Source organism: Chironomus tepperi, unplaced genomic scaffold, assembly GCF_022539635.2.
Source record: "Chironomus tepperi strain 1889 unplaced genomic scaffold, CSIRO-AGI_Ctep_v1 contig_257, whole genome shotgun sequence".
Classification (NCBI taxonomy): Eukaryota; Metazoa; Arthropoda; class Insecta; order Diptera; family Chironomidae; genus Chironomus; species Chironomus tepperi.
This window is the reverse complement of record NW_027226379.1, coordinates 789,221-816,697: the sequence shown is the minus strand read 5'-3', so window position 1 is coordinate 816,697 and position 27,477 is coordinate 789,221. Positions and strand designations below refer to the sequence as shown.

At 32.1% G+C, this 27,477-nt stretch overlaps 1 protein-coding gene across 1 annotated transcript; it reads left to right on the top strand.

The window, feature by feature from the left end:
• Positions 1–3,436: 3,436 nt before the first annotated feature.
• Positions 3,437–26,459, top strand: LOC139091599 (zinc finger and SCAN domain-containing protein 12-like). The gene is made up of 5 exons (XM_070641745.1): positions 3,437–3,762; positions 19,989–20,473; positions 23,984–24,130; positions 24,199–24,226; positions 24,300–26,459. Exons 2-5 carry the CDS (start codon positions 20,186–20,188, stop codon positions 24,902–24,904), a joined length of 1,068 nt encoding a protein of 355 aa, XP_070497846.1. The 5' UTR covers positions 3,437–3,762; positions 19,989–20,185; the 3' UTR covers positions 24,905–26,459.
• The last annotated feature ends 1,018 nt before the right edge of the window (positions 26,460–27,477 follow it).

The following is a 27,477-nucleotide window of genomic DNA, read 5'->3' as shown; positions in this document are numbered from 1 at the left end:
TCAGGTATGTTTTTCAGTTCAAATCCTTCATTCGAAGCCAACTTCAGGTATATTTCCCAGTTCAAATCTTTCATTCGTAGCCAACTTCAGGAATGTTTTCAAATGAAATTTGAAATTAAAATCATTAATTATCGACTTTAGGAATGATTACAAGATTTAAGACTTTATGATTAGCCAAAAACTCAGTAAAACTGATCTAAGAAGTCTTATTTGGACTATCTTCATTGTCTGATTAACGAGATCTCAACGATAGTCATCCGACCAACCAGACAAAGTGTTTTATTAAGTTGCATTTTCCCAAAAATGCACAAAAAATCCTTCATCGTACAGCAAACAAGAAAAAAATTCTTGTTGTTCTCCATGTGACCTCCTTGAGGCAAAATTCGGAATTTCATGACTGAAAATCTTGGTCATCTATTTTAAGGATATGAGGATGAAGAAGGGCTTTAAAGTGACCACAATGTAAGCATTTGATATCAATAACTGTCTTGAGTAGATTCATATGATATGATACATATTTTTCTATGTAATATGCTTTATGTACTTCATATCTACATAAGTATAATTTTATACATGAATTTGTAAGTCGGAGAAGAATATTTGACATACATTAAGGAAATTATATAGAGACGAGGAAGTCGAGATATGACAAAAGCAATCTTTTCTATTGAAAATTATTTTTATATATATTTTTTTGGTGAATGGATATGATATATTGATCCTGGATGAATTTAATCATTTTTTGGTTGGAATGTTTGGAGTCTTTTGTGTTAAGGTATTGGATTTTTTTCTTTTTGGCTTCTTTCGGATTTTTGTGTCTGGTAACATACTTTTTTAAGGTTTCAAACATTTGAATTTAGCATAATTTTTATCGATTTATTTTAGAATAAGCATTGAAGGAATTCCCTGAACTTTTTCAACAAGCTACAATCTGTTTGGATTTCAATATTAATGTTTCAGCATTAAAATCCAATTTTATTTAGGTTTCGTAATTTTCTGAAGTTCACAATGTTCTAGATTTCATGATGATGATGATGATTGGTTCCTATTGATCCACTGTGAATCGTAGGGCATTAATAAAGCGATTGAATAAGTCTCTGTTCCGGGCTAAAACGGCTACTTCTGCTAGATTTGAGATTGATTTGTTCTAGATTTGAGATTGATAATTTTTAAGACTGATCTAGCTATTTACCAAGTGACCAATTTGATTTTATTGTCATTAAGAAGCGTTTCCGTGTTTTTAAAAGCTGAATATGCTTATGAGTGCTAAAACTCTTACTTACATACTTCGTTAGCCATAAAGATCAAATTTGATTCATTACCTTCCACAGATGTCATCTAAAACAAGCTTTATCGTTGACAACCGCTTGCCAATTCTCGATTCCAAGTATAATACTGCCTTTCTGGTTATTATGTGTAAGTCTATAAAGCCGTCATCCTTAAATACAAGCTAAAAGAACCAATGAGTGCTCATACTCAAGAATAATACTTTAATAATTACTAAATAGCCGAAGAATGAAAAATATTAGTGTGAAGTCGTCGTGATGCTGACATGTTAACTAGGGTTTCTGAAAAACCGCGTTTTTCCAAAACCGCGGTTTCGCGGTTTTTCACAATTTCAAAAACCGCGGTTTTGCGGTTTTTTGCGGTTTTCAATTTTCATACAAATGTATGAAATTTTTTAAAAAATTTAAATTTGGAGTTTTATGCATAATAGTATTGAATCTTTCTATTTTCCTCCATTTTATTTAGATTCAGTTCCAAAATGGTTGGTAAAATAGTCAAAAAAATTATTTGTTGTAAAAACTTGTAAAATTAAAGTTTTTCCTAAAATTTTGCAAGATTTTAGTCCAGCTTTTCAAGTGAATAGAAATTTTTTATTAATTTTCGAATTTATCTTCAAAAATTTACATTTTGTGGATTTAAACGAATTTTTTCCATACAAAGTTCTAAAACTGCGGTTTTTTCATTCAAAACCGCGGTTTTTTAAAAACCGCATTTTAAGGTCAAAAAGTGCGGTTTTGCGGTTTTTGGAAAACCGCTTCCAGAAACCCTAATGTTAACGCAATCATTTGCATAATTTCACATCCTTTAATTACCACTTGGAATCCAAATGTCAGCCTTATGAAGTAAAACGTCGTTCATTTGTGTCACTTAGGTTATAATTACATTCTTTAGTCAGAATCCTGAAACCTGAAAATCATACTCACATTTGGTATTTTCAATAAACTAATAAATTAGTCAAAACTGCTTTAAATCGCTAAATTTTTTGATTTCTTCCAGATTTCTTAAATTTGATATCTTTGGAATTCTTGTTGATAAGATTGAATATCGATAAACTTAATCAAAAACTGCAAATATCAAAGAATTTAAGACCTAAATCTTCAAATTTCTCACTCAAAACATTAAATTCCATGACAATATCCCATTGAATATTCCCAAAACCAATAAGCCCCAACAAATCCCAACACTTTTTACGGTCAAAACCAAATCAATTCAACTGTAAATCAACAACATCATTCAACAAAAAACTAAATCATATCCAACAAACATAAGATGATCACAGACATCAAAACACCGAAATTCCGACTCAACAAACTTCAATTCAAAAGATTCAAATCCAACAAAAAAGAATTGCAATTAGAAAAATCAGAAAATCTCATAAAGTCGACCAGCACAAAAGTTGGCTTTAACAAGTACCTTCATCACAATCCCATCCACACACATATTTTATATTTGCTCATTTTGCCACAAAATTTCAATTTTTTTATTGCCAAGGTTTTTGATTTTTTTTTTTTTTGATACCTCATTGTATTGTTGAGGACAATACATGATGATGGTGATGATGATGTTTGTCTTGTGGAGCCCAAAAGCAAAAAGAAACATCTTAAAGTCCCATGTGCAAGGAGAGGAGCACAACACAGCGTGTATCTAAACTCCACCTTTTGATATTCTTCTTTTGTGTACAAAAATTTTCGTCTATGTGCGTTTGGGTAGGTGGAAAAAAGTCTTGGTGCGATCGAAATATTTTTTTTTTTTTGGCAAAAGGCAAGAAGGGAAGGGTAGAATGCCCATGGAAAACTCTTTAATTTATTTGAGAGCGATTAGAGTCGCTTTTCATCCCTACCATGCGCGTCAAATGGCAATTTGTAGTGCGCAGTAGTATCCTACATGCGGAGTGGGAGGATGTAGAAAATGTAGAAAATTGAGGAAAATATTCATCCCCACTACAATTTCTCTCTCGGCTAGAGATGCTGATCATTATGATTTTTCCCGAACTCTCGTGAGTTTTTCCTCTCAAATTTTCTCGTGACTGCTTTTTTTCCTGCTTTTTTTTTCTTCTTTAACTCATCGTTTTCTTTTCTTTCATTTCTTCAGCAGCCGGATCTATTTTTGTTTGATGTGTTTCAGTGTATTTTGTGCCGTTTGACAGCAAAAATGTGCTGAAGAAATTTTCATTCGCAAGGAAAATTTAAAAAAGAAATAAAAAAAAATCAAGGCAAAGATTATAAAGTGAATAATTTGATATTAAATGTTGAAAAACTTAAGCTGAACATGATATAAATATATAAACACAGAATTGATTGATAAGAGAAGATAAATCAGGTTTTGAAAATATTTTAAAAAGCCGTTCCGAGTGACGTGAAATTTACAAAAAAAAAAAATACCTTAAACAATTTAAAAAGATTTAAAAAAAAAGTTTGTTGTGTATTTTGGTGGCAAAATTTTCGTCGTGAAAGAATTTCATTCGAGAAATACAATGTAAGTATATTGTACAACTTGTGTGATGAATTGATGTTGGCTTGCAGCAACGCGTTTGAAGTGGATTTACTTCACTATCTTATAAATATTCTTTGTGTTGTATAATTTATGTGAAACGAACAAAAAAAATAAATGTTTTTTTTTTCTTCTTAGTTCCGATTGATTCTTTTATTTTATCTACTGCGTGAGACAGATGTGGACTTCGGGGATGGTGTTTGGGTAGGATTTGAGTTTGATGGACGGGAATTTTCAATATTTTGATTCGGTTTTGAGTTTCGAAAATTCAATTTTCAATATTTTGCAACTCTTTTGAATTTGAGAGTTCTAAATTGAATGATTGTTTTAAAAATTAAGGAATAATTGCTTTCTGGAACTTTCAATTTTAAGATTGCTTACTTTAGAGTTAATAGGTCTAGTTGTGCATTAAGCTGGTAAACTAGTTAGTTTCTAAATTAGTTCAATAGATTATTAAGTAAATTTCAATTCATTCTAACAAATTTCAATTATTTTAATGTGACAATTAATCAAAATGTTAAGTCGTCAGATGACAATACTAAGCAGTTGGTCGAATTGGAGAATAAACAGAAACTGTGTAAATAAAAGTTAGTTTTGAACTAGATTAACAAAAGGAATTAAGTTGCATTAAATATATATCAACAATATTCCGATTGAACAAAATTATGCTGTAACTAGTCATCAACTTGACAATAACTAGTTATAATCCATTAAAATGCACTTATTTTCTTTATAATGTCCGATTTTGATTGCTATTTATTGCTAAACAATCAATGCAACAGATTTATGAATAAAAGTCGACTTTCAAACTTTATTAGACTTTCTATAGAATTGCACAATATTAGTTTAATTCGATACAACAGAATATTAACTGTCTTTTTGTTTGGTTGAAATTTATTGGTTTTCCAATTGTTAAAAGTAAAGATTTCTAAAGTTTAAAGTTTTAGTACAAAAAGTAAACAAAGATAAAATTATTAATTTCAATAATTGTAGATTAAAAGTGTGAATTAAGTTTTTTTAAATTGACTAGCTTGATACAAAGTCAAATTATACTATCACAATAAAGAATTAGGTACAATTCTGTCGTTAAAGTCTTCAAATTCCTAAGATTTTAAACCGGAATTCAATTTTCATTATCATATTACCGAAAAGTGTGCTCATATTTCCTGAAAATCTCAAAATACTCGAGTATAACAACTTATACTTTCTTTCTGTATTTATCCAGTATTTATACTCTTGAAACATTTAAGTTTAAACATTTTTAAGGGGGAAAATTGTTAATCAAAGCTGAAGTCAAATTAAATCAATCAAATTTCACCACAAACTACAACAATTCATTAAAATTGTTGAAATCATTATGTAAAATTAGATAAGAAGCCATAAGAAGTTGTCCTTTAAACAGAACTAGGAACTAAGCAAGAGTCTAATCAAATTTTGAACATAAAAATCGTCCAAATTCAATATAAAAATCAAAAACAATTCAAATCATTCTCTTTGAGCTAAGATTCATTCAAATCTCAATAATCAAAACATTCCCAACTCCACATCTGCGTGCGACCGCGATTCACATCATTTCATTTGCGGTGTTCAGTTTCAGTCCGTCTCAATAAATTTTTCATCTATGTCAATATTTTTTTTTCCTCAAATTTGTCTCGTTTGATAAATTGCACACCTCTGAAAATCAATTTTTCTTTTTGTTTACGCAATTTTGTTTCAAGTCTATGACTATGAGATGAGTAATCGTATGCATATAACATCATCGGACTCCGCGTCACTTCCAATATCTATATTGATGATTCATTCAACTTTCCCTTTTTTTTTAAACACACCGGGGGAAAAAAAATTCTATTTTATTTATTTTTATGACTGTCGTTGTGCTGTATTGATGCTGTATTCATTCATTTACTATAAAAAAAAGTCACACATAGTAATTTCAACATGCGGTGCATAATACAAACTGAGGGAAGTGCGTTTTTACTCGTGTTTATTGCGTTTATTTTTGGAAAATTCTACCTTAACATTCTCATTCTACATCGAGGAAATTCCGCATGTTATTTTTTTATTTTATTGATGGCTGTCATAAATTCATGGATGGAGTTTTGAGAATAAAAATGACTTTTTAAGTGAATTGTGATTGTGGTTTTGTGCTGAAAAGCCATTTGATGGGGGTTAAAATGACTAGATTATGGTCGACGACTCAAGGGAAGGGTGAAAGTGATTTGATGATTCGCAAAAAATGGGTTGTGAATGTTTTTAAATTAAAAAAATATTCATTTCAACCCTCAGAAAAAAATGTTAAATTGAATCTAAAATTTTTTGAGGATTTCTATCCTTTTTTTACTTTATTAACACTAATTAGATGGACATTTTCATATTTTTTTATGTGTAAAAATCCCTTTTTTTATTGTGGAGAGATTTTTATTTAATTTCTGTCTTCTGGATGTACGATGAGATGATAAGAGTCTTATTGCTGTGGATTAGGGAGGTAGTTAGGAGTTTTGATGAATGCTCATCGTTCATTGATGATGCTAAATTCATAAAAGAATTTAATCTAGCTGCAATTTTTGATATTTTGATGCAGAATCATGGTCAGGTGTGGCAGGTGTAACATTTTTAAAGATGGGTGCTTGGTGTAGCTATGTAGATGAACCCGATCGGCACACTTGGCAAAAACAACCGGATTTGAATAGTGGCTGCCACTTGGTTCTAAGTATACTGCCACCTCGTCGCCGTGGTGGCAACATTTCAATATGTGGCGATAGGGGAAGTTAGTCAAGTTTTAGGGACGGTTTATTTTTCATAAGACGAAACAATGATTTATTTCGGCAAAACGACGTTGTTCGACGTCCACGGCAAGATAAAGAGGTACTCTGAATGACACAAGCAATGATCGAATAATCCTGAATAGCACAAGTTCGTTAATTGATCCAAAATCCAGAATAATTCAGCGTTATTCTAACATTGTGTCAAATCTGGCAATAAATCCGAGTCAATCCGGTCTTCGGCTGGATTTTCAATGCACAAGTTAGGAGTTGATGTGATTGTGATATTCAAGTAAATGCCTTGAATGATATTAGCAATGATCAAATAGACTTGATTTCGTCAATCTTTCGCTTTTGCTGCCTAAATCTGTTTCAGCTCTGTGACAAAAGTTTAAGAAACCTGATATCATATTTTAGCTAATTTAGAATCAAATTTGATAATTCGCAGCTCTTTTGTCTATCCAATGACAAATTCTATAATTCTAAACCTTAAAATCCAGAATTCCAAGTCAACTCTAACATTCTATTAACTAAATTTGACTTTTTCATCCAAAATCCTCATCAACTTCTATGCAATTTAATCCTACTAACTTCCATATACCTCCCCTACCTAGTCTCTGTACATTGCAACAAAACAGAGACCTTTTTTTTCATTCACAAAATTTTCGTAATTACATTTTTCTCCCTTCTTTATATTACTGGGATGTTATTTAATAATCAAACATTCACATACATCCTGATGACGACTCACTTTTTAATATTTTTCATCAGTTCTCTTCTTGTTTTTTATGAATAAATATTTTTTATGACGTGTTCCTGTGTCGTTTCTCATCTTTTTTTATTCATCACAACTCTTTCTTCTTTCGACCGACTTTGGATGGAAATTCTATGTGTGTTTTTATTTTTCACATGCTCATTTCTGCTGTTTTTAGCGAGTTTTTGAGGAAAATTGTGGAATTTGTTGCATTTTGATTGGCTGGGAGGTTAGGTGATTGGTTGAGGTGTGGAATCTTAGGAATTAGACATTGTAGAGAGCTCGGATTTGAAGCATTAGGTCTGTGCCATTGAGTATTTGGATTATTGATCAGTTTAGTAGCTTAAAATGAAGTAAAATGCTTAAATTAATGATTTTAAAATTAAATATGCAAAAAAACACGTGGAATTTTGTTCTAAAAAATTCAAATCGTTAATTTTCAAAAACCAATTAACCGTTAATTTGTTAATCAAATTCTAATGCGCTGATGACTTTCAATCAAGTACAAAGACTTTAAGCATTGCTTTTTTTGTTGAGAAAAGAGTAAAAGAGACCGGTACAGGAAAAATATAAAAACACATCAGAAAAATATTACTTTTTATACACTTTTTTTTTCGGCAAAAGATGAAAAGGAAAAAAAAAGTTTTATATTGCAAACAGGAACGAGATTTATGATTTTTTGTATTTAGAGAGATGGATGCGGTGTACAGAGAGATGGATGCGGTGTACAGATGTATGAATGGATATTGCTACTGTGTATACAAAAAAATGAAAAAATTTAGAATAAAAATTGTGATGTCATTTTTTTTAAATTGAGTTAAATATTTAAATTTTTTTATAAATTTTGAATGATCTGTAATCATGAGGTTTTTTATAAATGACTATCAAGTTAAACATATGGCTGTTGATCACTTCTCAGTCATAGAAAAATATTCAGGCAATTTAAACATGTTGAATAAATCTATTAGTTAAATTAATTTACTGTCTAGTCGGGAATTCTTTTTTGTGGAGTTGAATTTATGGGAAAATTGATGTGACTGACTTTTATGGATGTGGATGGAGGGTCTTGAGGTGTGGATGAGGATTTATGGAATTGGAATTTGGGAAAATTGGAATTTATTGGATTTTAAATTAATCTTAAGGATTTTTTGGTTGAATTTTCGGACAAAATTTTGAGTTTTGAGCTTTAAACATGCTTTATTTTGATAAATATCAATTGCGAATCCAAGTCGACAACCTTAAACAGTTCCTAATCAAGATCCAGTCAAGTTAAACTATAATTGTTAAGAATCAAATCATTTCAAACTCTCAACCTCAATTTTCATCAAATTTATTCAAAATTTTGCAATAAAATTCACTTCCAGACGTTCCAACTTGTCCCTACTTACTCCATATCAATCACATTCACTTAACAATTCTCAAAACTACTCATTTTAAATCCTCAAAATTAATTTTCCCTCACAATTTTCAATTTTACTACAAAATCTTTCTAATACATCAAATAAGGAACGTAAATTGATGCAAATGTAAGTTCATAATCCCATCGCAAACCCCACAATAAGATGTATTTCTTGTAGAAATAAAAACTAATACTGTCATATGTATATTAAGAATGTTCTTGTTTACCACATTTACTCTAGCAATTGTGAAGCATTATGACACATCTTTAGTAGTGAAATTTATTAAATTGATTGTTGTTGTTATTATTCAGTATGATACTGACTTCTCTCTATAATGTATTGAAAAAAATAGGAAGAAGTATAAATGGACTGGAAAGTAGGGATTTTGTGGGAATTGAGTGACTAAGGCGCTTTGTGATGAATTATTGGAAATTGAAATGTTATTCAAACTTAGCTCGAAATTTACTCAGATTTGGTATCTAAAATTCGACTTCAGTCAACTCGACTCCCTATAAAATGCAAGTCGACTTCGAGAGTGCATAGAGTCAAAAAATAACGGTTAAAATAGATTTGAAAAATAACAGTCAAAATAGATTTAAATTCCTCACAAGACACACGGCGTAAAGCCTTACACAGACCGATGTGGCACTCGCGTAGAGCCAGATTCGGTAGCAAATGTTCTATGTCATGTACCGGTTCGCAAACTATCGTTGGCTACACTATCAAATAACGACCAAAAAATTTTGAAAAATAACGGCCAAACAGTATTCAAAATAAATGTTTCAAATTTCCAAAAATGCTAGAATTCTGGATAAAGCAGCAAGTCGGCAGACAGAATAGGGGCCGTTCACTTATTAAGTTCGCTTTTTAGGAGAAGGGGTCTAGGATTTTGGTCTAGAAATTGGCTTTTTGCGTAACGTAATAAGTGAACGGATCCATATCAATGTTCTAAAAATAAATATTCAAAAATTAACGGTCAAAAATTATTCAAAATTTAATTTTCAATTCCTAAAACTGCTCAAATCCTCCAAAATGTATCAATCCGACAAACAGACATTACATCAACATGCTAACCTCATTTCCATTTCCATTTCCAAAAATCCACACACAATAAAAAGTATGACATGTGCGAGGGAGGTGAATTTATGATGAAATTATAAATTTTCTGTAAGGGATGAATGCCATACAGTCAATGATTGTGCATTCATTTAAATAAAAAGGAAAAAGCAGCATCAATACAACCTATAGGGGTTGCGATCTGAGGTTTTAACGTTAAGTGTGTGTGATTAATTAAAGGATATTGTCAATTACTTAAATTGAAAAAAAATCTCAGTATGAGATACTTACTTACTTTACTTTTAACCTCCCACAATACGCTGATTCCATTTGATGTTAACGTTTGAAAAAAAAAAAATTATTAAATAAGGAGTGGAAGTCATAAAAAAAAATTATTGCAAAGAAAAAGATGTACAAATATTATTTCACATAGCTTCTCTCCTCCTCCTCCTTGTTCCTACTCACATCAAAGTAGATTTGTATATGAATTTATTTTCCCTGGCACTGAAAAAAAAAAGTTCATTTGTTTAATGTAACAAAACAAGCATCATCTAGACGTTAAAACGAACTTCATTATCCTCTTCTTGCTTACTTACTTCCATTTTTTTTCTTGTTTTTTTTTGTTCAGCAACTCGTGTTTGATCTTTTTTAGAAGTCGCTTGAAAGTTAAAGAAGTAAACAGAAATAAAGAGAACAAGTACCTTGATGCTGTTAGGATGTGTATGTAAATATTCATGTCTAACAGGAATTCTTTTTTTGTTCTATTACTGCTGAATGTTTCAGCAAGACAATAAGCATTTTTATAACATTTTTGTTTTACTTTGTGCTGGAAAATGATGTGAATTAATTTTTGAGAAGTCGTGCAATATAAATTCTTTTGGAGATGAGGAAGAGTTTGAGAATGGATATGTTAAAGGGAGGATTTTTATTGGTTGTCTTTAAGCGCATTTTATAATATAGATTGAATAGTTTTACCAAATCCGTGTGACAATAATACTTTAGAACTAGTCAATGGCAAATGAATATTCAGTTGATGTTTAGTTTAACGTATTTCAGTCCACTCGAGAAAGATACAATATTGTAAGTTAATTTGCCTTGAAGCTTACTTGATGACCTACTGTTAATTACAGTCTGTAACGATCCTTAACCGGCAATGGTCATGTTTTCATGGTACATAAAGACAAATCTTTTACCTAAAAGCTGACACTTTGCCTGTTAGGGATATGTTGCTAATTGTAGGTTAAGTTACAAATAGGATTGGGCAAATATTCGAATATATTCGATTCTGCCCAACCCTAGTTACAACAAAAGACCTTCTAACTGACTCTATTGCTGGCTTTGTCACCTAGTTTGTACAAATTTCATGTCCGTATTGATTGAATTTCATGATTTACTGTTTTTCACCAAGTTTCCTTAAGAACGTTCTTTTAAGAGCAGGGTGAGGTGAGCAAGCTCAATTAGTATATTTAAGGAGAGCTAGCTCTTTAGAGTATGCTCTTTGCACGTTAGGGTAGGGTACTCAAACATTATTACTGCATACTAGCTACGTTGGATTCGAGACTTAAAAATACCAATTTATCGTTTTGTGAGCTAATTTATCCCATATATTGTGTACCTTATAACTAGTTGACGGTAAGGACATTACCCAGTTAATGACTTTTCGGGCCAATAGCATTGAAAATTTGAATTGAAGCAGGGAAGTGAGGTTAAAGTATAGAAATAGGTCTAGGTGCATCTGTACGTTATTGCTAAGCTAGAATCACGTCACATATAAATCATAAAATCCTCAGATTCACAAACTTAACCTCAATTACCAACCCAAAGTGCTTCCTCATCTCTCTCAATCCACATCCATAAAACTCTTTTTTTTTGCTTCTCAAAACTTTTTCCTGTCTTAAAAAAATTTAAAATAAATAAACTTTAGCGAATTCCTCAAATAAAAAAAATTGTCTTCCTTTCATTCCTATGCCTGTGCATTTATTACTGTTCACAAAAAATTCTCTTTTCAAATAAATTTTACAAGGAATGAGAAAATTTCCAGTTCGCGCATTTTGCATGCCACACAATTTCACTTCACAGCCAATTTTCGCATTCCTTTTTGCTGTTGCTTTTTTAATGTTTCATCCATGGTTGCTAGAACTTCCATTGAAATTCACAGAAGCATTGATAATTTGTGTTAAAAAATAAGAGCTTGCCGTTCCTCACTGGCACTGCTGGCTTGTGTTGTAACACAGCAGATATGTGTATATGGATGGGGTATTTACTCGAGGATGGTGAGACAGTACAGCTAATCCAATTATGGCATTTAAAACACCTTTTCTGAATAGAACTAAGCGGCTTTTGAGTGCATACTTCGTTAAACCTTTTTATTGTCGGAAATAAAAAAAAAGGAAATTTTAATTCCAACAATTTCGCGTATTTGGGGATTCTTTCTCTTATTTCGGTTGCGGTTACATCAAGCGTAAGCGATAAAAATACAAAAATTTAGGGATTTTATTGACTGTAAGGACGGGGAGGGTTTCATGAGCTAATTGAAATTGTTATGTGCATGTGGATTAATTACATTAACCAATCTCAACACTTTTTGCTGTATAAAGGAAAAGGGAGTGAAGATGAATAACAATAATAATCATGATGATATTGTCAATAACTTTTATTTCCTCTCCCTTTTTTTGGCTGCTTGCTTTTGGCTGCTATGCCGAATGAATTTGAAAGGAATCATTGAACTCAAATTGCTTCTTATGATGAGAATTCATGGTGAACAATCTCGGTGATTGTTATTGCAAAAATTTTCATTAAAATTATTATTTTTGTTTAGCTTGATTTGTTGGTGGTAAGGGGGAGGATTGATGTTCATTTTGGGAGTTTTTGGGGTAATTTCTGCAAAAAAATATAAAAAATTGAATTTTGAGTTCGGAAAATTTGAAAATTCTGACTAAATGAAAGTTGAGGACTAGGAATATGCTATGATTGCTATACTACTTGAATTTCTGGCTGTACAGATCAATTATTGACTCATTTCCTTCTTAGATGATGCTTGATGATTGACTACTACTTGGATTTTGCCAGTTTAAGTCTATTTAGTCAATTTGACTGTTTGTACGCTTAGTTTAAAGGATGACTGTCATCATAAATAGCCATAAGAGTATCGTTAGAGCATTCTCACATTTTGTCGTCGACATGGTGATGTAGGTTGGCCATAGCGACTAAACATGTTATTCAGGAATATAGTTTTTATTTATATACATGTATCGTTGGCTATGCGGATCGACTATGACTGAAGATTCTTCTAGAGAACACCCGAAACAAGCTACCTAGTTGCGTATCCAAGAATCATTTGGGATTAAGGTTCGTGTTCTTTTTTGGAACCAATTCTTCAATTTTGCTAGTTTTCGAGACAAAAATTCTCAAACATTCAATTGCATCAATTTTGTGCATGAACGGACTTTATTAATAATATTTTCAGGAAAAAAATGGAAAAGAAATTACTAATTTTATTGCAATAATGTTTAAAATTGTCTAAGAAATTATTATCCCTCAATACATAGAATTATTTGCCTGTTGCCAGATCCTTAAAGCAGCAATATTTCTAACAACAGCTTCAATTACACAATTTTGAGACAAAATTTGGTTTTAGTCATCAAAATAGACCAAAAATAATCATCATGATTCTGTTAGGGTACTACTATTCCTTGACATCAATGCGGTGACGAAACAACAAACTAGAGCAGTGGAAGGCATCCTTTAATTCTTCGCAGCACAACTTGACATTAAGCCTCAACCACAATTGTACACGGGACACAATTCATGACATTAAAAGCGTTTTTTAGAGGCACATAGGTTGCTCACCACTGAACAAAAGACTACATTATCATGTATTAGGGTTGGGCAGAATCGTATTCGAATATATTCGAATACAAATATTCGAATATTTTATGCGAATATATTCGAATGCATATTCGAATATGCATTATTCAAAAAATTCAACAATGACTTCAAAGAGTAATTTCAATTACATTTGTGAAGTATGTAATTTCACAAAAGTTCATCAAAAATTTCCAGCTTATTTTAGGTAAAAAATTAGAACTTAAAAAATCGCATTAATGCCTCATCATTCTTTCATAAGCATTATTCCGAGTCATAGATACATGTTTTAACAAAATTAACTAAACATTTGCTTCTCGAAAAATAAGCAAAAAAAGGATATTGACCAACTTTTGTAAAATTAATACACAAATGCGATAAGAAATTACTCTTTGAATAAATCAAATGCAACCGAATTTTTTTTGAATAATGCATATTCGAATATGCATTCGAATATATTCGAATATTTTTTTGTTCATATGCGAATATATTCGAATATATTCGAATATTTGCCCAACCCTATCATGTATGGACTTCATTTCATCTTATTTCTTTCAGCTCTATCACAATGACCTTATTGATTTAATCAAACAATCGCCTCATATCATAACAAATCAATCACAGCCATATGATATTCCCAAGCAACAAAAACTCAATCTCACAATGCGTCTTAGCAACACAAATCTCATCAACTTTCCACACAAAAAAAAAGAATTAAAAATCATTTTCATTCCTCATCTCACATAAGCGCCACAAGAATGAGAAAGAAAACAACGAATTCAAATGGAATGAAAGAGTAGCAACAATAACACAAGCTATAATTTAGAGAGTATGAGCGAATGAAAAATTATGGGTTTATTGAAATTTCCATTAACCCCGAAGTGTGAAAGGAGAATGTGCGCGAATTTGTTTATATCACTTAAACATACAATAGCACAAACAATGAGGAATACATGCATAAAAAAATTACTACATGATTGTATATATAAAGAATTATTGCTTCAGCTATTAATTCAATAAACTAATAAATTAATTATCGAATTTATGCGAGGCTGCTTTTATGCTTTTCTATTGTCATTTAGATTGCGAAAAATTTGAGCTTGCTGCTTATGTATGGATAGGTGATAAGTTATTTTAGATGTAATGAAAATTTAATGATTTTTTATTGAACGGATTTTTTACGTTTGGTGGCTTTTTGGGGTGTGTGACGTTTGGATGATAAGGATGTTGGGTTTTGTATTTTGGAGCTGGATATTAGGCATGGATGTAGAGACAATTTGCTGTATAGCTAGTGAATTGGGAAGTGATTTTAAATTGGAAATTTCATTAATTATGTGTTAATATTTCTAATTATAGTATGATTAAATGATCAATTTGATACTTTAAGGGAGAGTTGGGCAACCTGTGTGCCACTGCACATTAGTGTACTGCCAACATTTTTTGAAATGTCATGAACTAGACGTCGTGTGAGGTTTTGAACGAGGCTTATTATGTAAAGGTGTCATGAATAATAAAAGGTTGTCCATCACTGCTTTAAAGTCAGGAGGAGTATCCAAAAGGTAAAAAGAGAATCGGGAGGGTTGCAGGGTCTTGTTCAAAATCTCCTTCCCCTTTTTTTTGGAATAATTCTTCAATTTTTTTTGATTGTTCCAACAAAAGACTCAAACCCCAATAAAATACTTCTGATTCATGCAAGCAACACCCATCCACCACCCCCCCCTCTCGTCACTCTAGATTTGCTCCTGAGAAGTTGGGTGTGGTAAGGTATCAAGTAGCATCCTCAACATCTTCTTCAATACTTCATTAAATTCAAAATTTAAACTATCTTGGTTTTTAAAGTTTAATAATTAATATTTGACATATAATTACCCCTTATCACTTCCCTAGCTTCCCCAATGCCTACAATATCCCTACAAAATCCACCTCAACAACTCTACAATCTCAATTAATCACAAAATATTTTATGTCAATTGAGTTCATTAAAATTAATTATATATAATTAGTTCAAATATTTCATCACAATCCTTTAATAAACAATTCCTATAATTTTCAAATCCATATAATAAACCTAAGCATTTCATGCTGTGCATTCATACATTAATTATTTTGCTACTCATAAGCGAGCTTCTCAATACAAATATTTGCGAAATAAGGCTCATAATTCACTCAAGATGAATATTTTCTTACCGGTGGATTTTCATTTATTTTTTAATAAAAAAATTAATCCCACATTGGACATAAATAATATTAAATTTTACGGTGAGCAATTTTTGATGTCAAAATAAAGCAGGTTGATAAAAAATGTGAGTTAATTTTTGAGGTAATTTTTTTTTTGTTGGGTTTTTAAGTTGTCATTACAAAATTTGATTGAAGATGTCAATAAATTTGAGATATTTTGCAGTTGTGAGGATGTGAATTTATTTTGACATTAAATGGATAATTTAGTTGATATATTTGGTGTTTGGGAATGGTGTCATGGAAAAGCCCGAGCAGCACAATGTGATTTGCTAGAGCTTGAAGTCGAATCAGATTCTAAATGGAGTCGATTCAACTCAAATCGACTCAAACAGAGTTTTCCATACAAAATCAAAGTCTACTTCTAGCTTTGCTGTTCACTTAGACTTGTCTTGAGTCATCGTATTGATGCTAAGGCAAACAGCTGTCCTGACGACACAATGACTGCTGATTTACCATTCAGAAGTGTCAATGTATTACCAATTAAATACGAAGTTGCTCTAAAAGCAAAATGACGGTTGATTTCGATCCATTTTAATACTAAAATTCATTTCACCGCATTGTGACGCTCAGGAAGGGCCATTTGGAAAGTTGATTTGCTAGATGCTGATTTATTGGATATGTGTCTGTTAGAAGTATTTCCCCTGGGCATATTATACGTTAATCTTACAAACTGGAGGAAATAACTAAGGTATAATCGAGAAAATGTTAGCAAGAACTAATATTTATATTCCCCCAAGGCACATTGCTCCCAAAAAATTAATAACACACGCAAAGAGCCAACAAGGTGTTCTATTAGAATCCAATTTGGGTCTAGTTTACGTTTAAATTGATGCCAATTCCGACTTGTGTCTGTGTTATTCACTAATCTGTCTTTAAAAGCTACTATAAGGTGGACAATTGGACCCACTAGTGAAGTATGCATGGCTACACAATACACTTGGCAACATTGTAGTTAGAACTCCCAAAATAATCTATTAGTACATCCAAATACCACCACCATTAGACTCATCGTCTATCAATAATAAACAAATTCCACTAAAATCATAAACATTCATAAAAAGTAATCCGAAATCTAGATCAAAACCTTAAAAATTTATAAACATTATCAATTATTTGACATATGATTGACTTAAGCTAAGCTCATTCACCTTACTTCCCACATCTCTACACACACCCACAAAGTAAAAAATTATTCAAGTCAATAAATTTCTGCAAATTTTTATCTTCCAAATCAGATCTGACATATGCACTGTATAGACTTTAAATATATTCCTCATTTAAATAAAAATGAAATTTCTTCGCTCCCCTTTTAGAATCGACACCTTAACAATCAAGTCAAATGAGAGAAAAATTCCAAAACAAATTGAATGGAATTTTTATTTAATTTTATTTCATATAAAACAAGATTGAAATTGATTCAATATTACGATTTGCGATTACAATGAAATCGAAATGTGTAGAGTGAAAATTTCACTCCGCGTTTTAAAATTCTTTCTGTGTAAATAGAGCATCATTGTAATGTAAACATTTGTGATTTTAATACATATCGTTTAAATTGTGCATTTTTACCTCCAACCCATATATTATTTCTATTTTATCAAAATATCAAATACAATATATTGTATTTATAGCACGGGAGACAGATAAAGGAAGGAAATTATTGAGTGTATGTGGGTAGAGAGTGCATTTTAATTGGATATAAGATATTAATGTGTTTTGAAGATATTTATTGAGAGAATTCTTGCTTTTTGAATCTCGAACACGAGGCCGACGGACAGATTGATGGTCGGATTGAAGGAGTAATGAAAAATGGGCAGACTGTCGGACAGTTTGACGGACATACTGATAAAATTACGAAAAATTGACAGAATGACGGACAAACTTTCGGGCAAATTGAATCGGACTGTCTGAGTCGGACATATTGACAAACAGTTTTAGTCCGACAGACCGACGGACAGACCTACGGCCAGTCTAAGTTGGACAAACTGACGGATAGACCGACGGACAGTCTGAGTCGGACAGATCGACCGACAATCTGAGTCGGACAAACTGTCAGACTAATCAGAAATGAATATATTGTCGGACAAACTGAGTCGCACTAGCTAAAGAACAGACTGACAAACTGACGGAAAAACTGAGTCTGGCAGACTGACGGACAAACCGACGGATAGACTGCCGGACAGACTAGCGGAAAAACTGACGGACAACTTAACTGAAAGACTGCAGACAGAATGACGAACAGACTGAGTCGGACAGACTGACGGAAAAACTGAGTCGGACAGATTGGCGGACAGACTTGCGAACAGATTGACGGACATACTGAGTTGAACAAATTGAAGGACAAACTGTCCGATTGACTGATGGTCGGACAGGTTGACGGACTAACGAAAAAAACTGTAGAACAGTTTGACGGACAACCGAACAAATGGACAAACAGAAAATCTCTAGCTCATGATCATCTTTCTCCACAATCAAGATAATGCGTGAAAAACGATGTGTGTGAGTCAAAATTAAATGTATACACAATATATAAAATGAGAAATGAATTAAAAAAAAAAAAAACGTGAAATGAAAATGAGAAAGTGAGTTGGAAAAAAGAAATGATTTCTCGTGAATGTTACCTGATGACAGCATCCATTTAGCGCACGGCGGAAAAAGAAAAATTTATTTATAAAAACAATCGTAAAACTAATTTTAAAAAGCCATACACAGCGGTAACGATGTGTATTTTTGATGCCATTTAAAAATGATTATTACTTTTTTTGTTTCCGTGTGCAATGCCGACAACGAAATTATTAACTGGCAATGATTAAAATGCTAAAGATTAATGTGCTGATATGGAAAATATTTCAAGAGATTTTTTAATTCCAAAAATTAATTTTTTAATAATTTTTCCTCAATGTGTGTTTTCTCAAGAAAAAATGATTCATGGAACTACTAAATCTGCCAGATTTTCATGAATATCCATAGTTCCACTCTCGAAATATATACATGCTAAATTCATTCGTAATCAAGTTCATGGCAATAAATCACGCGAAGAAAATATTTTTAGAAAAAAAAGTTTCGGTTTTCATTCTCTAAAAATATTTTAATTTGATATTTCCATATTTTGACGCGATTTTCTACTTATTGAGAGCTAATTCGTGGAAGGTTGGGATGATTAATGAAGAACTTTTTACTTTTTTGTAACTAATTAGTCTTGGTGTTGATGAGTTGTTTGTTGGATGTTCATTAATTTTTGAGATATTCTTTTGAATATTGATGTTTCGAATTTTTCAAGAATTTGTTGGAATTGCAGTGAAGTTGGTGATAAAGTGGGGGTTTTCCCTGTCTTTCCTAACCTAGAATTATTAATCGTCTTACATTCATATCTTACATTCATAAAACAATACGTAGCGCATTTGTTAGTTGACAATGACAAACACAAAACCTGAATAGCATAAGTCGGCTGTTTGTCCAAAAAACGGCTCCAGGCAGGCATGGTTGTTCAACAAGAAACCAAATTGCTTAACCGATTTATGTAAAACAAACTTCCGCGTGGATAAGGGAAAGTATAATAATAACTTTGACGCAGAGTTGACAGGACTACATTTTGGTGTCCTATTCCAGTTGGGGTTTCCTTTAGAGTACGACTTAAAACGGACTTTAATTTTTCCGGTAGATTTGGAATTCAAACGGAGTCCGATTCCAAAGGAGTCGTCTCAACTCTGCTTGCGTGCTTCTAAAATTCATCTAATATCTTTAATTTAGACAAACTATTGAAGCTTTTTAAGAAGTTAAAATCTAAAACCTACCCAAAAATCTTCAAAACACGCTAAATTCCCTAAGTTCTCAGCCTAAATAAATCCATATAGCAACCAAATAAAATCAAAATTTAATTTCCTTCCTTCTTTTCCTCCTCAATAATAATCATCATCTTCACGAGAGTGAGAATAAAAAACCTGTAATCAAATGCATCTGGCAGTCACTTGCACATCATCTCACATGTTTTAATTTCCCCATTTTTTATTTGCATTCATCACATTGAGTAAAGCACTTCAATTCGAATTCACTGCAATGAAAGAAAAAATAATTAAATTACATCAAATACATCACCATTAATTTTTATACTGATTGTTGCTTCTTATTCCTTTACAGACTCAATTTTCATTTTTCTATTACACAATATCATTGTTGTTGCTGTCGACTTTATTGAATTTGCGAACGAGAAGAAGAAGTCGAGCAGAAAATCGATAATTTTTTCCTCACTGCCTACACTTGATAAGGCATAGAAGAACTTAACATACGTCATAATAATCAACTGTGAGAGGACATTGACGTCATACCAAAGAAGGATGTCACCATCAAAATTACTATCATTCCATCACGATGAAAATTTAACTCATCCACAATCAATACTCAACCTATCGTCATACACAGCATCATTAGCATCATCATCATCACCGGCATCAGGTATATCACACGATAGCGGTGATGGGCGTTCTTCAAGTAGCTCACCAAATAATTTAAATAATAATATGTATAGTGGTTATGGTCACGCATGCTCTCATTGTACCTCGTCATTTCTTACACGAGATTTGCTGGAGAAGCATGAACTTATGCACATTTCAAATGCAACGATGGTGAGTTTCGCCTTCCTTTTTTTTCTTTAAAGTCCGCTGTGCTTTATTGAGGAAATTTAATTAAATTTTTTTTAAAATGCAATGGAGAAAAAAAGAAAATTTTTCAATTAAATCTCAAAGTGGTAAAGGAATTAAATTTTTCTTCTTATCTTGCCGTGCATCTTTTACCACTTCGTTGAATATTCATGAATTAAGTACAAAAAGTTTTCTTTTTACTTTATGTGTTATGCTGTTTGAAAAATATGGGAATTAAAAGTAGTAAAAAAATTCCACAACTTTATTTCAATACTCTGCAATTAAACTCGTTCTTTGTGTTACTTTTTCTCATGGAGGGATTTTTCTATTTGAATTGTTTTTGGTGCAAGGATTGGAAATTGGGATTTTTTAAGTTTTTACTAGTTACTTGTCTTGACTTAATAATTAAGTAGATTAAGAAAATCAATTTTTGACTCCAACCTTAATCTTTTGGTTTATATATTGAAGATATATTGCATTAAAAATGACTTTTAGGGCCAAATCTACCTTGCTTTGAATTTGTACCAAACATAACGTTATAAAGTAAAATCTTCGCTGGTTTAGCAGTAAACTGCAATTAATGGAATTCGCAATGCTGAAAATATTGTTTCTAAGGATTTATTTTTGGCAAAAAAGATGAAAACTCAATCGATCTGAACGGCTTGCGTCAATATATATAGGGATTCCAGCGTGAAATTTCGGGAATCGTGAAATCCCGTTCCCGGGAATTCGCGTACCATTTTGAAAACAGCGTCATCTTCAACAAAATTTTATCGCGTTTTGTCTACGCGTTGATTATAAGACGTGAGGGTGCCTATCTAGCTCTTTGACGACTGATTTTGAGCAATTTCTACGGTAAAAATGAAATTTATTCTCTGTGCTAGTCAGGTTTACATATCAGTTGTCATCAAAACTGATTTAATCGCTTGCCACCAAGTTACAGAGCTATAACTCTAAATCTTCCATATCTACACATAGTAATTACCAAGGACCGAACTATTAGGTTCAGTTTTATTTCATGAGCTTTAGATACATAAAGCCTTCAGTTTTTGGCTTAAATGTCTTCAAATAATCAAAATGGTTCAATTTAAAGCAATGTTAAAATCATGACCTAAAGTGTGCCGAATTTTATTAAAAAGGCCATGAATCGATTGATGTTCGTATTTATACCACCAGGTGTACCTTGGCACAACAAAGTTTGGACAACATTACCTTAAATCCTTTCAAAATCCATATTATCTCTGACTCAAAACCCTTCAATACCTTCTCATCCAGTAAAAAGCCGTCGATTATCCTTCCAATGAAACATAATCCTTTCCAATCTACATATAATCCAATTTCACAATTGCTCATCAAGGTGCAATACTTCCAACCCTCGATTCTTTCCCCCTTTTTTCTCCAATCTAATCCAATTTAAATCTTTAAAATAATACAGCAGCAACTGAAGATTCAGCGCAAAAAAAAACAAGAAATTCGATTTTATAAAAGAAGCTAATGAACTTTTTGTCTGCTGTTCGTATGTAAACAATATTGCGTTGATTTTATCCTTTTTTATTCTGTCTCATAAGAAAAACTTTTTATATTTTGTATAGGATAAATAAGAATAAAAAGAAGGAATCCGTAAGAGAACCTTGAACCATGTTTTGCATTCAACAGAAAAAATTTAATAAAAGTAAATAATGGAAATAGACAAAAAAGTATGAAAATTCATGGGAAAATGAATCGCTGTATATTTCATAAAGTGTGTGGATGTTGCTCGAGGGGGTCAAGTGGAGTGAAAAACTTTTTTTTTACCCATCCTTACTCATTCCATTCCTCAATGTTTTTTGCCGTATTTTCTGAAGGAAAATCGATAAAAACGTAAAAAAGAAGACAATCTTGGGTTCTTGAATATGAAAAATAAAAGACGGTCCACTCAATATTACTTCTGTCATCCCTTATGCCATGTCCATATAGGAATGATATGAGTGAGACACATGCATATGAAATAATATTGTTGGGCCATAAACTTTAATGTTTCACATATTTTTGGATGTCCTTATATTTGAAATTTTCATTTTTATGTTCAGATGACACACCGACTGTATCGGCTGCTGTCCCTTTCCTTACAAAAATGTTTTTTTAACATATGTATGAGGCAGTACGCATAAAATTGTGATAAGGCCCTCAAATTCATTTCTTTTTTACATCTCAATATATTTCCAATGACCACCTCTGATCATTGCCTCTGGCTTTGCACGTCAAGATGATGGGACGTTTTAGATTTTTTTTTATATGTTTGGATAGAAGTAAAAATAAATAAAATTGGATGAGATTTTTGAAGGGAAGAAATTGAAGGTGAGGGGCAAGTTGGATGCAGATTTAGGGATGATTTGAGTATGTTTAGCTAGGTATGGACGTGAATTTCATTAAAAACAAAGCTTGATTTGACTCGAATTTTGTATGAAGTCAAACCAAATTAAGTCGGTATTTTTATGCAAAATCCAAGTCAGCTTTTAGACCTGCTTAAAAGTGGAATTTTGTTGAACGTTTTGGTGCTTTTAGTCCAAAAACACACAGATCCTAAATGAGCAGACAAAGATTATAGACGCTAGCTGCGCGTAAATGGGATTTACGAGGGAGGATTCGCCAGATTTCTCGCTCAAACCTATACTCAATCAATTCAGACATTGCCTTCAGCATACTCAATGATTTATGATTCGAAATGATCAGATCGGTGTTGCAATAATTATGTACCGAAGTGACTGTTACTCAAATCAATTTAGTTGAGTACACTCAGTTTTGTGAGCATATTCATGAGCATACTATTTGTGTATTCGGAAAAATAGCCCGGATGCTGCAAATCTCATTAAGGTTTCTGATCATTACTTTAAAAAACATAAAATATCTTGGCATATTTTAGACAGTGTTGGGACTTGATATCTGTAGTTAACAAGCATAATTCATCTATAGAGTCACCATTTGGTGCCATTTTACAGATTCTAATGAAATATAATTGATCCATATGTCCAGAGAAGTAAGGAATAAGGGAAACTCTGGAAATTAGCTGTATTTGGTTAAATGCAGGTTTAAATGACAAATTAAAGAGTCGGATCGGTTTTTATATAGTCAACTGTCTATGTTGGACTGTGAATTCTGCCTTATAACCTCAATAAATCTTGTTCCTTTCACTTCTAAGTGCTTAAAAGTCCCAAAATAGTCATTTTACTTTATTAAGGATTTGAACTCGAATTCTCAGAGTTAGTGTAAAGCAGTATGAAGCTCTCTAAACCTAAATCACTTACCCACTTCACAATTGCCCCAAATTATCTCACAAATCATTAATCAGTATAACCGCATACTCATAAAATCTGACTCTGAGTGTCACTCAATCCAAAACTCTTCATACATAAAAAATTACATCAAAGATTTTTTTCTCCTTGCATCTCATTTCGCATGCGAAAAAGTATTCATCATGTCATTTATGATTATTTTCTTCTTCAATTTACTTTACAGTGTAAAATTTGCAATAAATTATTTGCAAATGTTTATCGCCTACAGCGTCACATGATTTCACACGATCAATCGACAGATTTGAGGCGTTTTAAATGCGAGGAATGTGGAAAGGCATTTAAATTTAAGCATCATTTGAAGGAGCATTTGGTAAGGTTGATGTGAATTTTGATGATTGATGCAAAAAATTTCAATGACTTTTTTTTATTTTATTATAGCGCATTCACAGTGGTGAAAAGCCATTCTGTAAGTATTTATGCTTATTAAGTAAAGTATCCGCATACTAAATTATATAATTTTTGATTGTCCATCCATATAGGTTGTCCAAGTTGCGGCAAACGTTTCTCACATTCAGGCACATTCTCATCGCACATGTCAAGTAAAAAATGTAGATCAATGAATCCAAATATGCCAATCAAATCACGAACACGACGTAACATTCGAGGACAAATGGAACAACAAGAAGGACAACAGTCAAACTTACATTTACCCATTAATCATCGTCATCAGTCATTTACAATAAAAACATCAGTTGAACATGAGACTAATCATCATCAAAATCATCAGCATTATCGTCTAATGGAACAGTCACAACAGTCACATCAACAGACACCATCACACGAGACAGAACAAATGTATGTATTAGATTTAAGTTTGAAGAATAAGAAAAATATAAATGATGACGTTGAGACGAGGAGCATGAGCGATGATGACGTAAAAATTATGAATTCAAGTAGTCATGAACTGCCGCATCCATTACAGTCATTACTTAGTGGTTTTAATAAACCATTATATACATCAAATGATATGACAATGTTTTGGAATATGCTTATGCACTTTTCATTTAATAATTATCAAAATTATTTTAGTCAGTTTAAGGATAATAATAATGTTAATGTTGATGTGCTAAAGGGACGATATTAAGGATAATATGTGAAGAAATTAGTGGGAGAATTGTGCGGAAATGATGTCTATTATTGAAATTCAATGTTTGGAAGCCAAATTTTGTTCTTGTGGCCATGATAGGTTCACGTTTGAATGATTTATACATGATGGCTGGGTTGACATGGGGGAACTGAATTGAATGACTCTAAACCATGTTATTTGGTTATGATTCTAATAAATAAGCGTGGCTACGCATACGCTGTGACGATGAGATCTAGAAATAATTAAAAAACATGCTCATCAAGACCGAAAAATGGTGTAAAATTGGGCATTACCTCGGGGCGCTATAACATTTTGTATAACAATTCTATATTTAAAAACTACTAGAGTAAACCAAAATTTCTTCCCGGATTTGTCTACCAAATCCTTAAAGCTTACCAAATCCACTAAGGTCTCCAATGGTGTAAGATTAGGCATTACTCCGGGGCGCTTTAGCATTTTATATAGCAACTCTATCTTTAAAAGCAACAAAACTAAGCTAATCTTTTCTCCCGGATTTGTCAAGAAGCCTACCTAATCCGATAAGCCCTGCAATGGGTGTACAATTAGACATTGCCCCGGGGCGCTGTATTTTTTGTATAGTAATTCAATTTTAAAAAAGCAACGAGAGTAAAACCAGCTTTTTCCTCGGTTAAAAAGAAGAAGCCTACCTAATCCACCAGGACACCAGGACCCCATTGATGTACAATTATACATTACCCCGGGGCGCTGATGCATTTGTATAACCATTCTATCTTTAAAAACAACGAGTTAACTAGATGTTCCCTCGGTTATGCCAAGAAGCTTAACTTCCTAAGCCACCAAGCCACTTAATCCCTTTTGACTCCCCCCAAGATAATAGACATCATTTCCAAATGACCCCCCTAAAATATATATGTATATGTAAAGTTATTTATAGCCATAAGAAACACAAAAAAACGATGTTGATGTGAGAAATGATAAAAAAAATTTATATAAATAAAAATTTATGCGAATGTGCGCAATGGAGGATGCGAACAACGACCTTGCAAATAGTATTTCTTATACATAAATTATATATACACAAGTCACAGATACGTAGATACTAAAAAGGAAACACACACAAAATAAAAAAATTATACATTCATCAAATCTCATTCATTCATTCATGTTTATAAGGACAATAATTTGTACATAGAATGAATAAATAATTTAATGGAATATTAAGGAGAACCCAAAGAAGAGCACACACAAATATGATAAGGAAAAATGGCATTAAGGCCATCTTAAATTACCTCCAACCCAGATACATATGATGAACAAAATTTTCATTGCCAAAAAAAAATTCTTCTCAACACAATTCATTTTCTATTAAATAAACATAACGATCTTTTCATATGTGATGAGAATAATGATAGAGTTGAAGATGTTTTAATGTGGATGGTCAAGGGATGGTAGATCTTTTGAATAGTTTTTTGGTTAGGATTGTGGATGGTACTAAAGTATGTTGATCTATAGGTGATTATTGCTCATAATATAGCGAATTAGTTCAATAGCTTACATATAACAGCTCATATATAGGAATATGACATTGGTATGGTTCGTTTGTCAAATTTATTTGGAGTACAAACTAGCCCAGTTTTGGGCAACCTGTCTGCTGTCAAATTTATTTGGAAATGCCTTGAAATGCATGACGTGTGCGGTTTTGGTTGTAGCTTACTTCCCTAAGAGTGTTTGTTATACAAAAGAGATTGGCTTATACTGACATAAGCATATCGACAAGGCAGATGCCTTAGCATATATCTACAAGGCAGATGTAGCTTAGACCTTAGGTAGAGGTTTAGAAGTAGATGTTCACCCAAATTTCAGTTTTTGGAACAAGAGTTCGAATAAAATCAAATAAATCCTGTATTTATTTACAATATTTTGTCTCTAATTTTCTACAAAATCCTACAAATTCTTAGATCCTATTCCAAACCTTTTTCCACTAAAACCAAATCTTAGATCCTATTTCAAGTTTAGGGGATTCAGCTTTTAACTACTAAAGAACCTATTCAGCATAATAAACCTTTATTCAGAAAATTTAAGCATCAAAGATTTTCAAGATCTTTATGATTCGAAAATCTTCCAGATCTAAATCTTTAGTTGAGATTCGAACCTAGATTGTCTAATTGATATAGGAAAGTTTAGATGCCATAGCACTTTGTGACTATTACTCTGCTTCACAACGCTATACAAAGCTAATTTAAATCATGTAGGCTATAATTCGTATTTAAATCACTAATATGTCAATCAAATATACCAAAACACCAACCAATATCCATCCCTTGACCAAAAGACCATTCAAAAGTAAAATATCCAATAAACCTTCTCCTAAATTCACAAGAAAAGAAGAGAAATATCAAGAAAATGAATGAATAAAATAACAATACGAATGACATAAACGATATAATTGTGAATAATCTATTTCATCCTATTAGTAAAATTAAATGGACACTAAATGCTGATGAGTTAATATCGGATATGTCGTTTCTCATATTTTGCCAAGATTTGCTTCGTTTTCTTCATACATACACATCACATGACATATGTAT

Excerpts from the sequence above, each read along its gene's own strand:
- LOC139091599 (XM_070641745.1), top strand. The coding sequence starts at position 20,186 with ATGTCACCATCAAAATTACTATCATTCCATCACGATGAAAATTTAACT. Across the intron at positions 20,474-23,983 it reads ACATTTCAAATGCAACGATG|TGTAAAATTTGCAATAAATT; the intron begins GTGAGTTTCGCC and ends TTTACTTTACAG. Across the intron at positions 24,227-24,299 it reads CAGTGGTGAAAAGCCATTCT|GTTGTCCAAGTTGCGGCAAA; the intron begins GTAAGTATTTAT and ends CCATCCATATAG.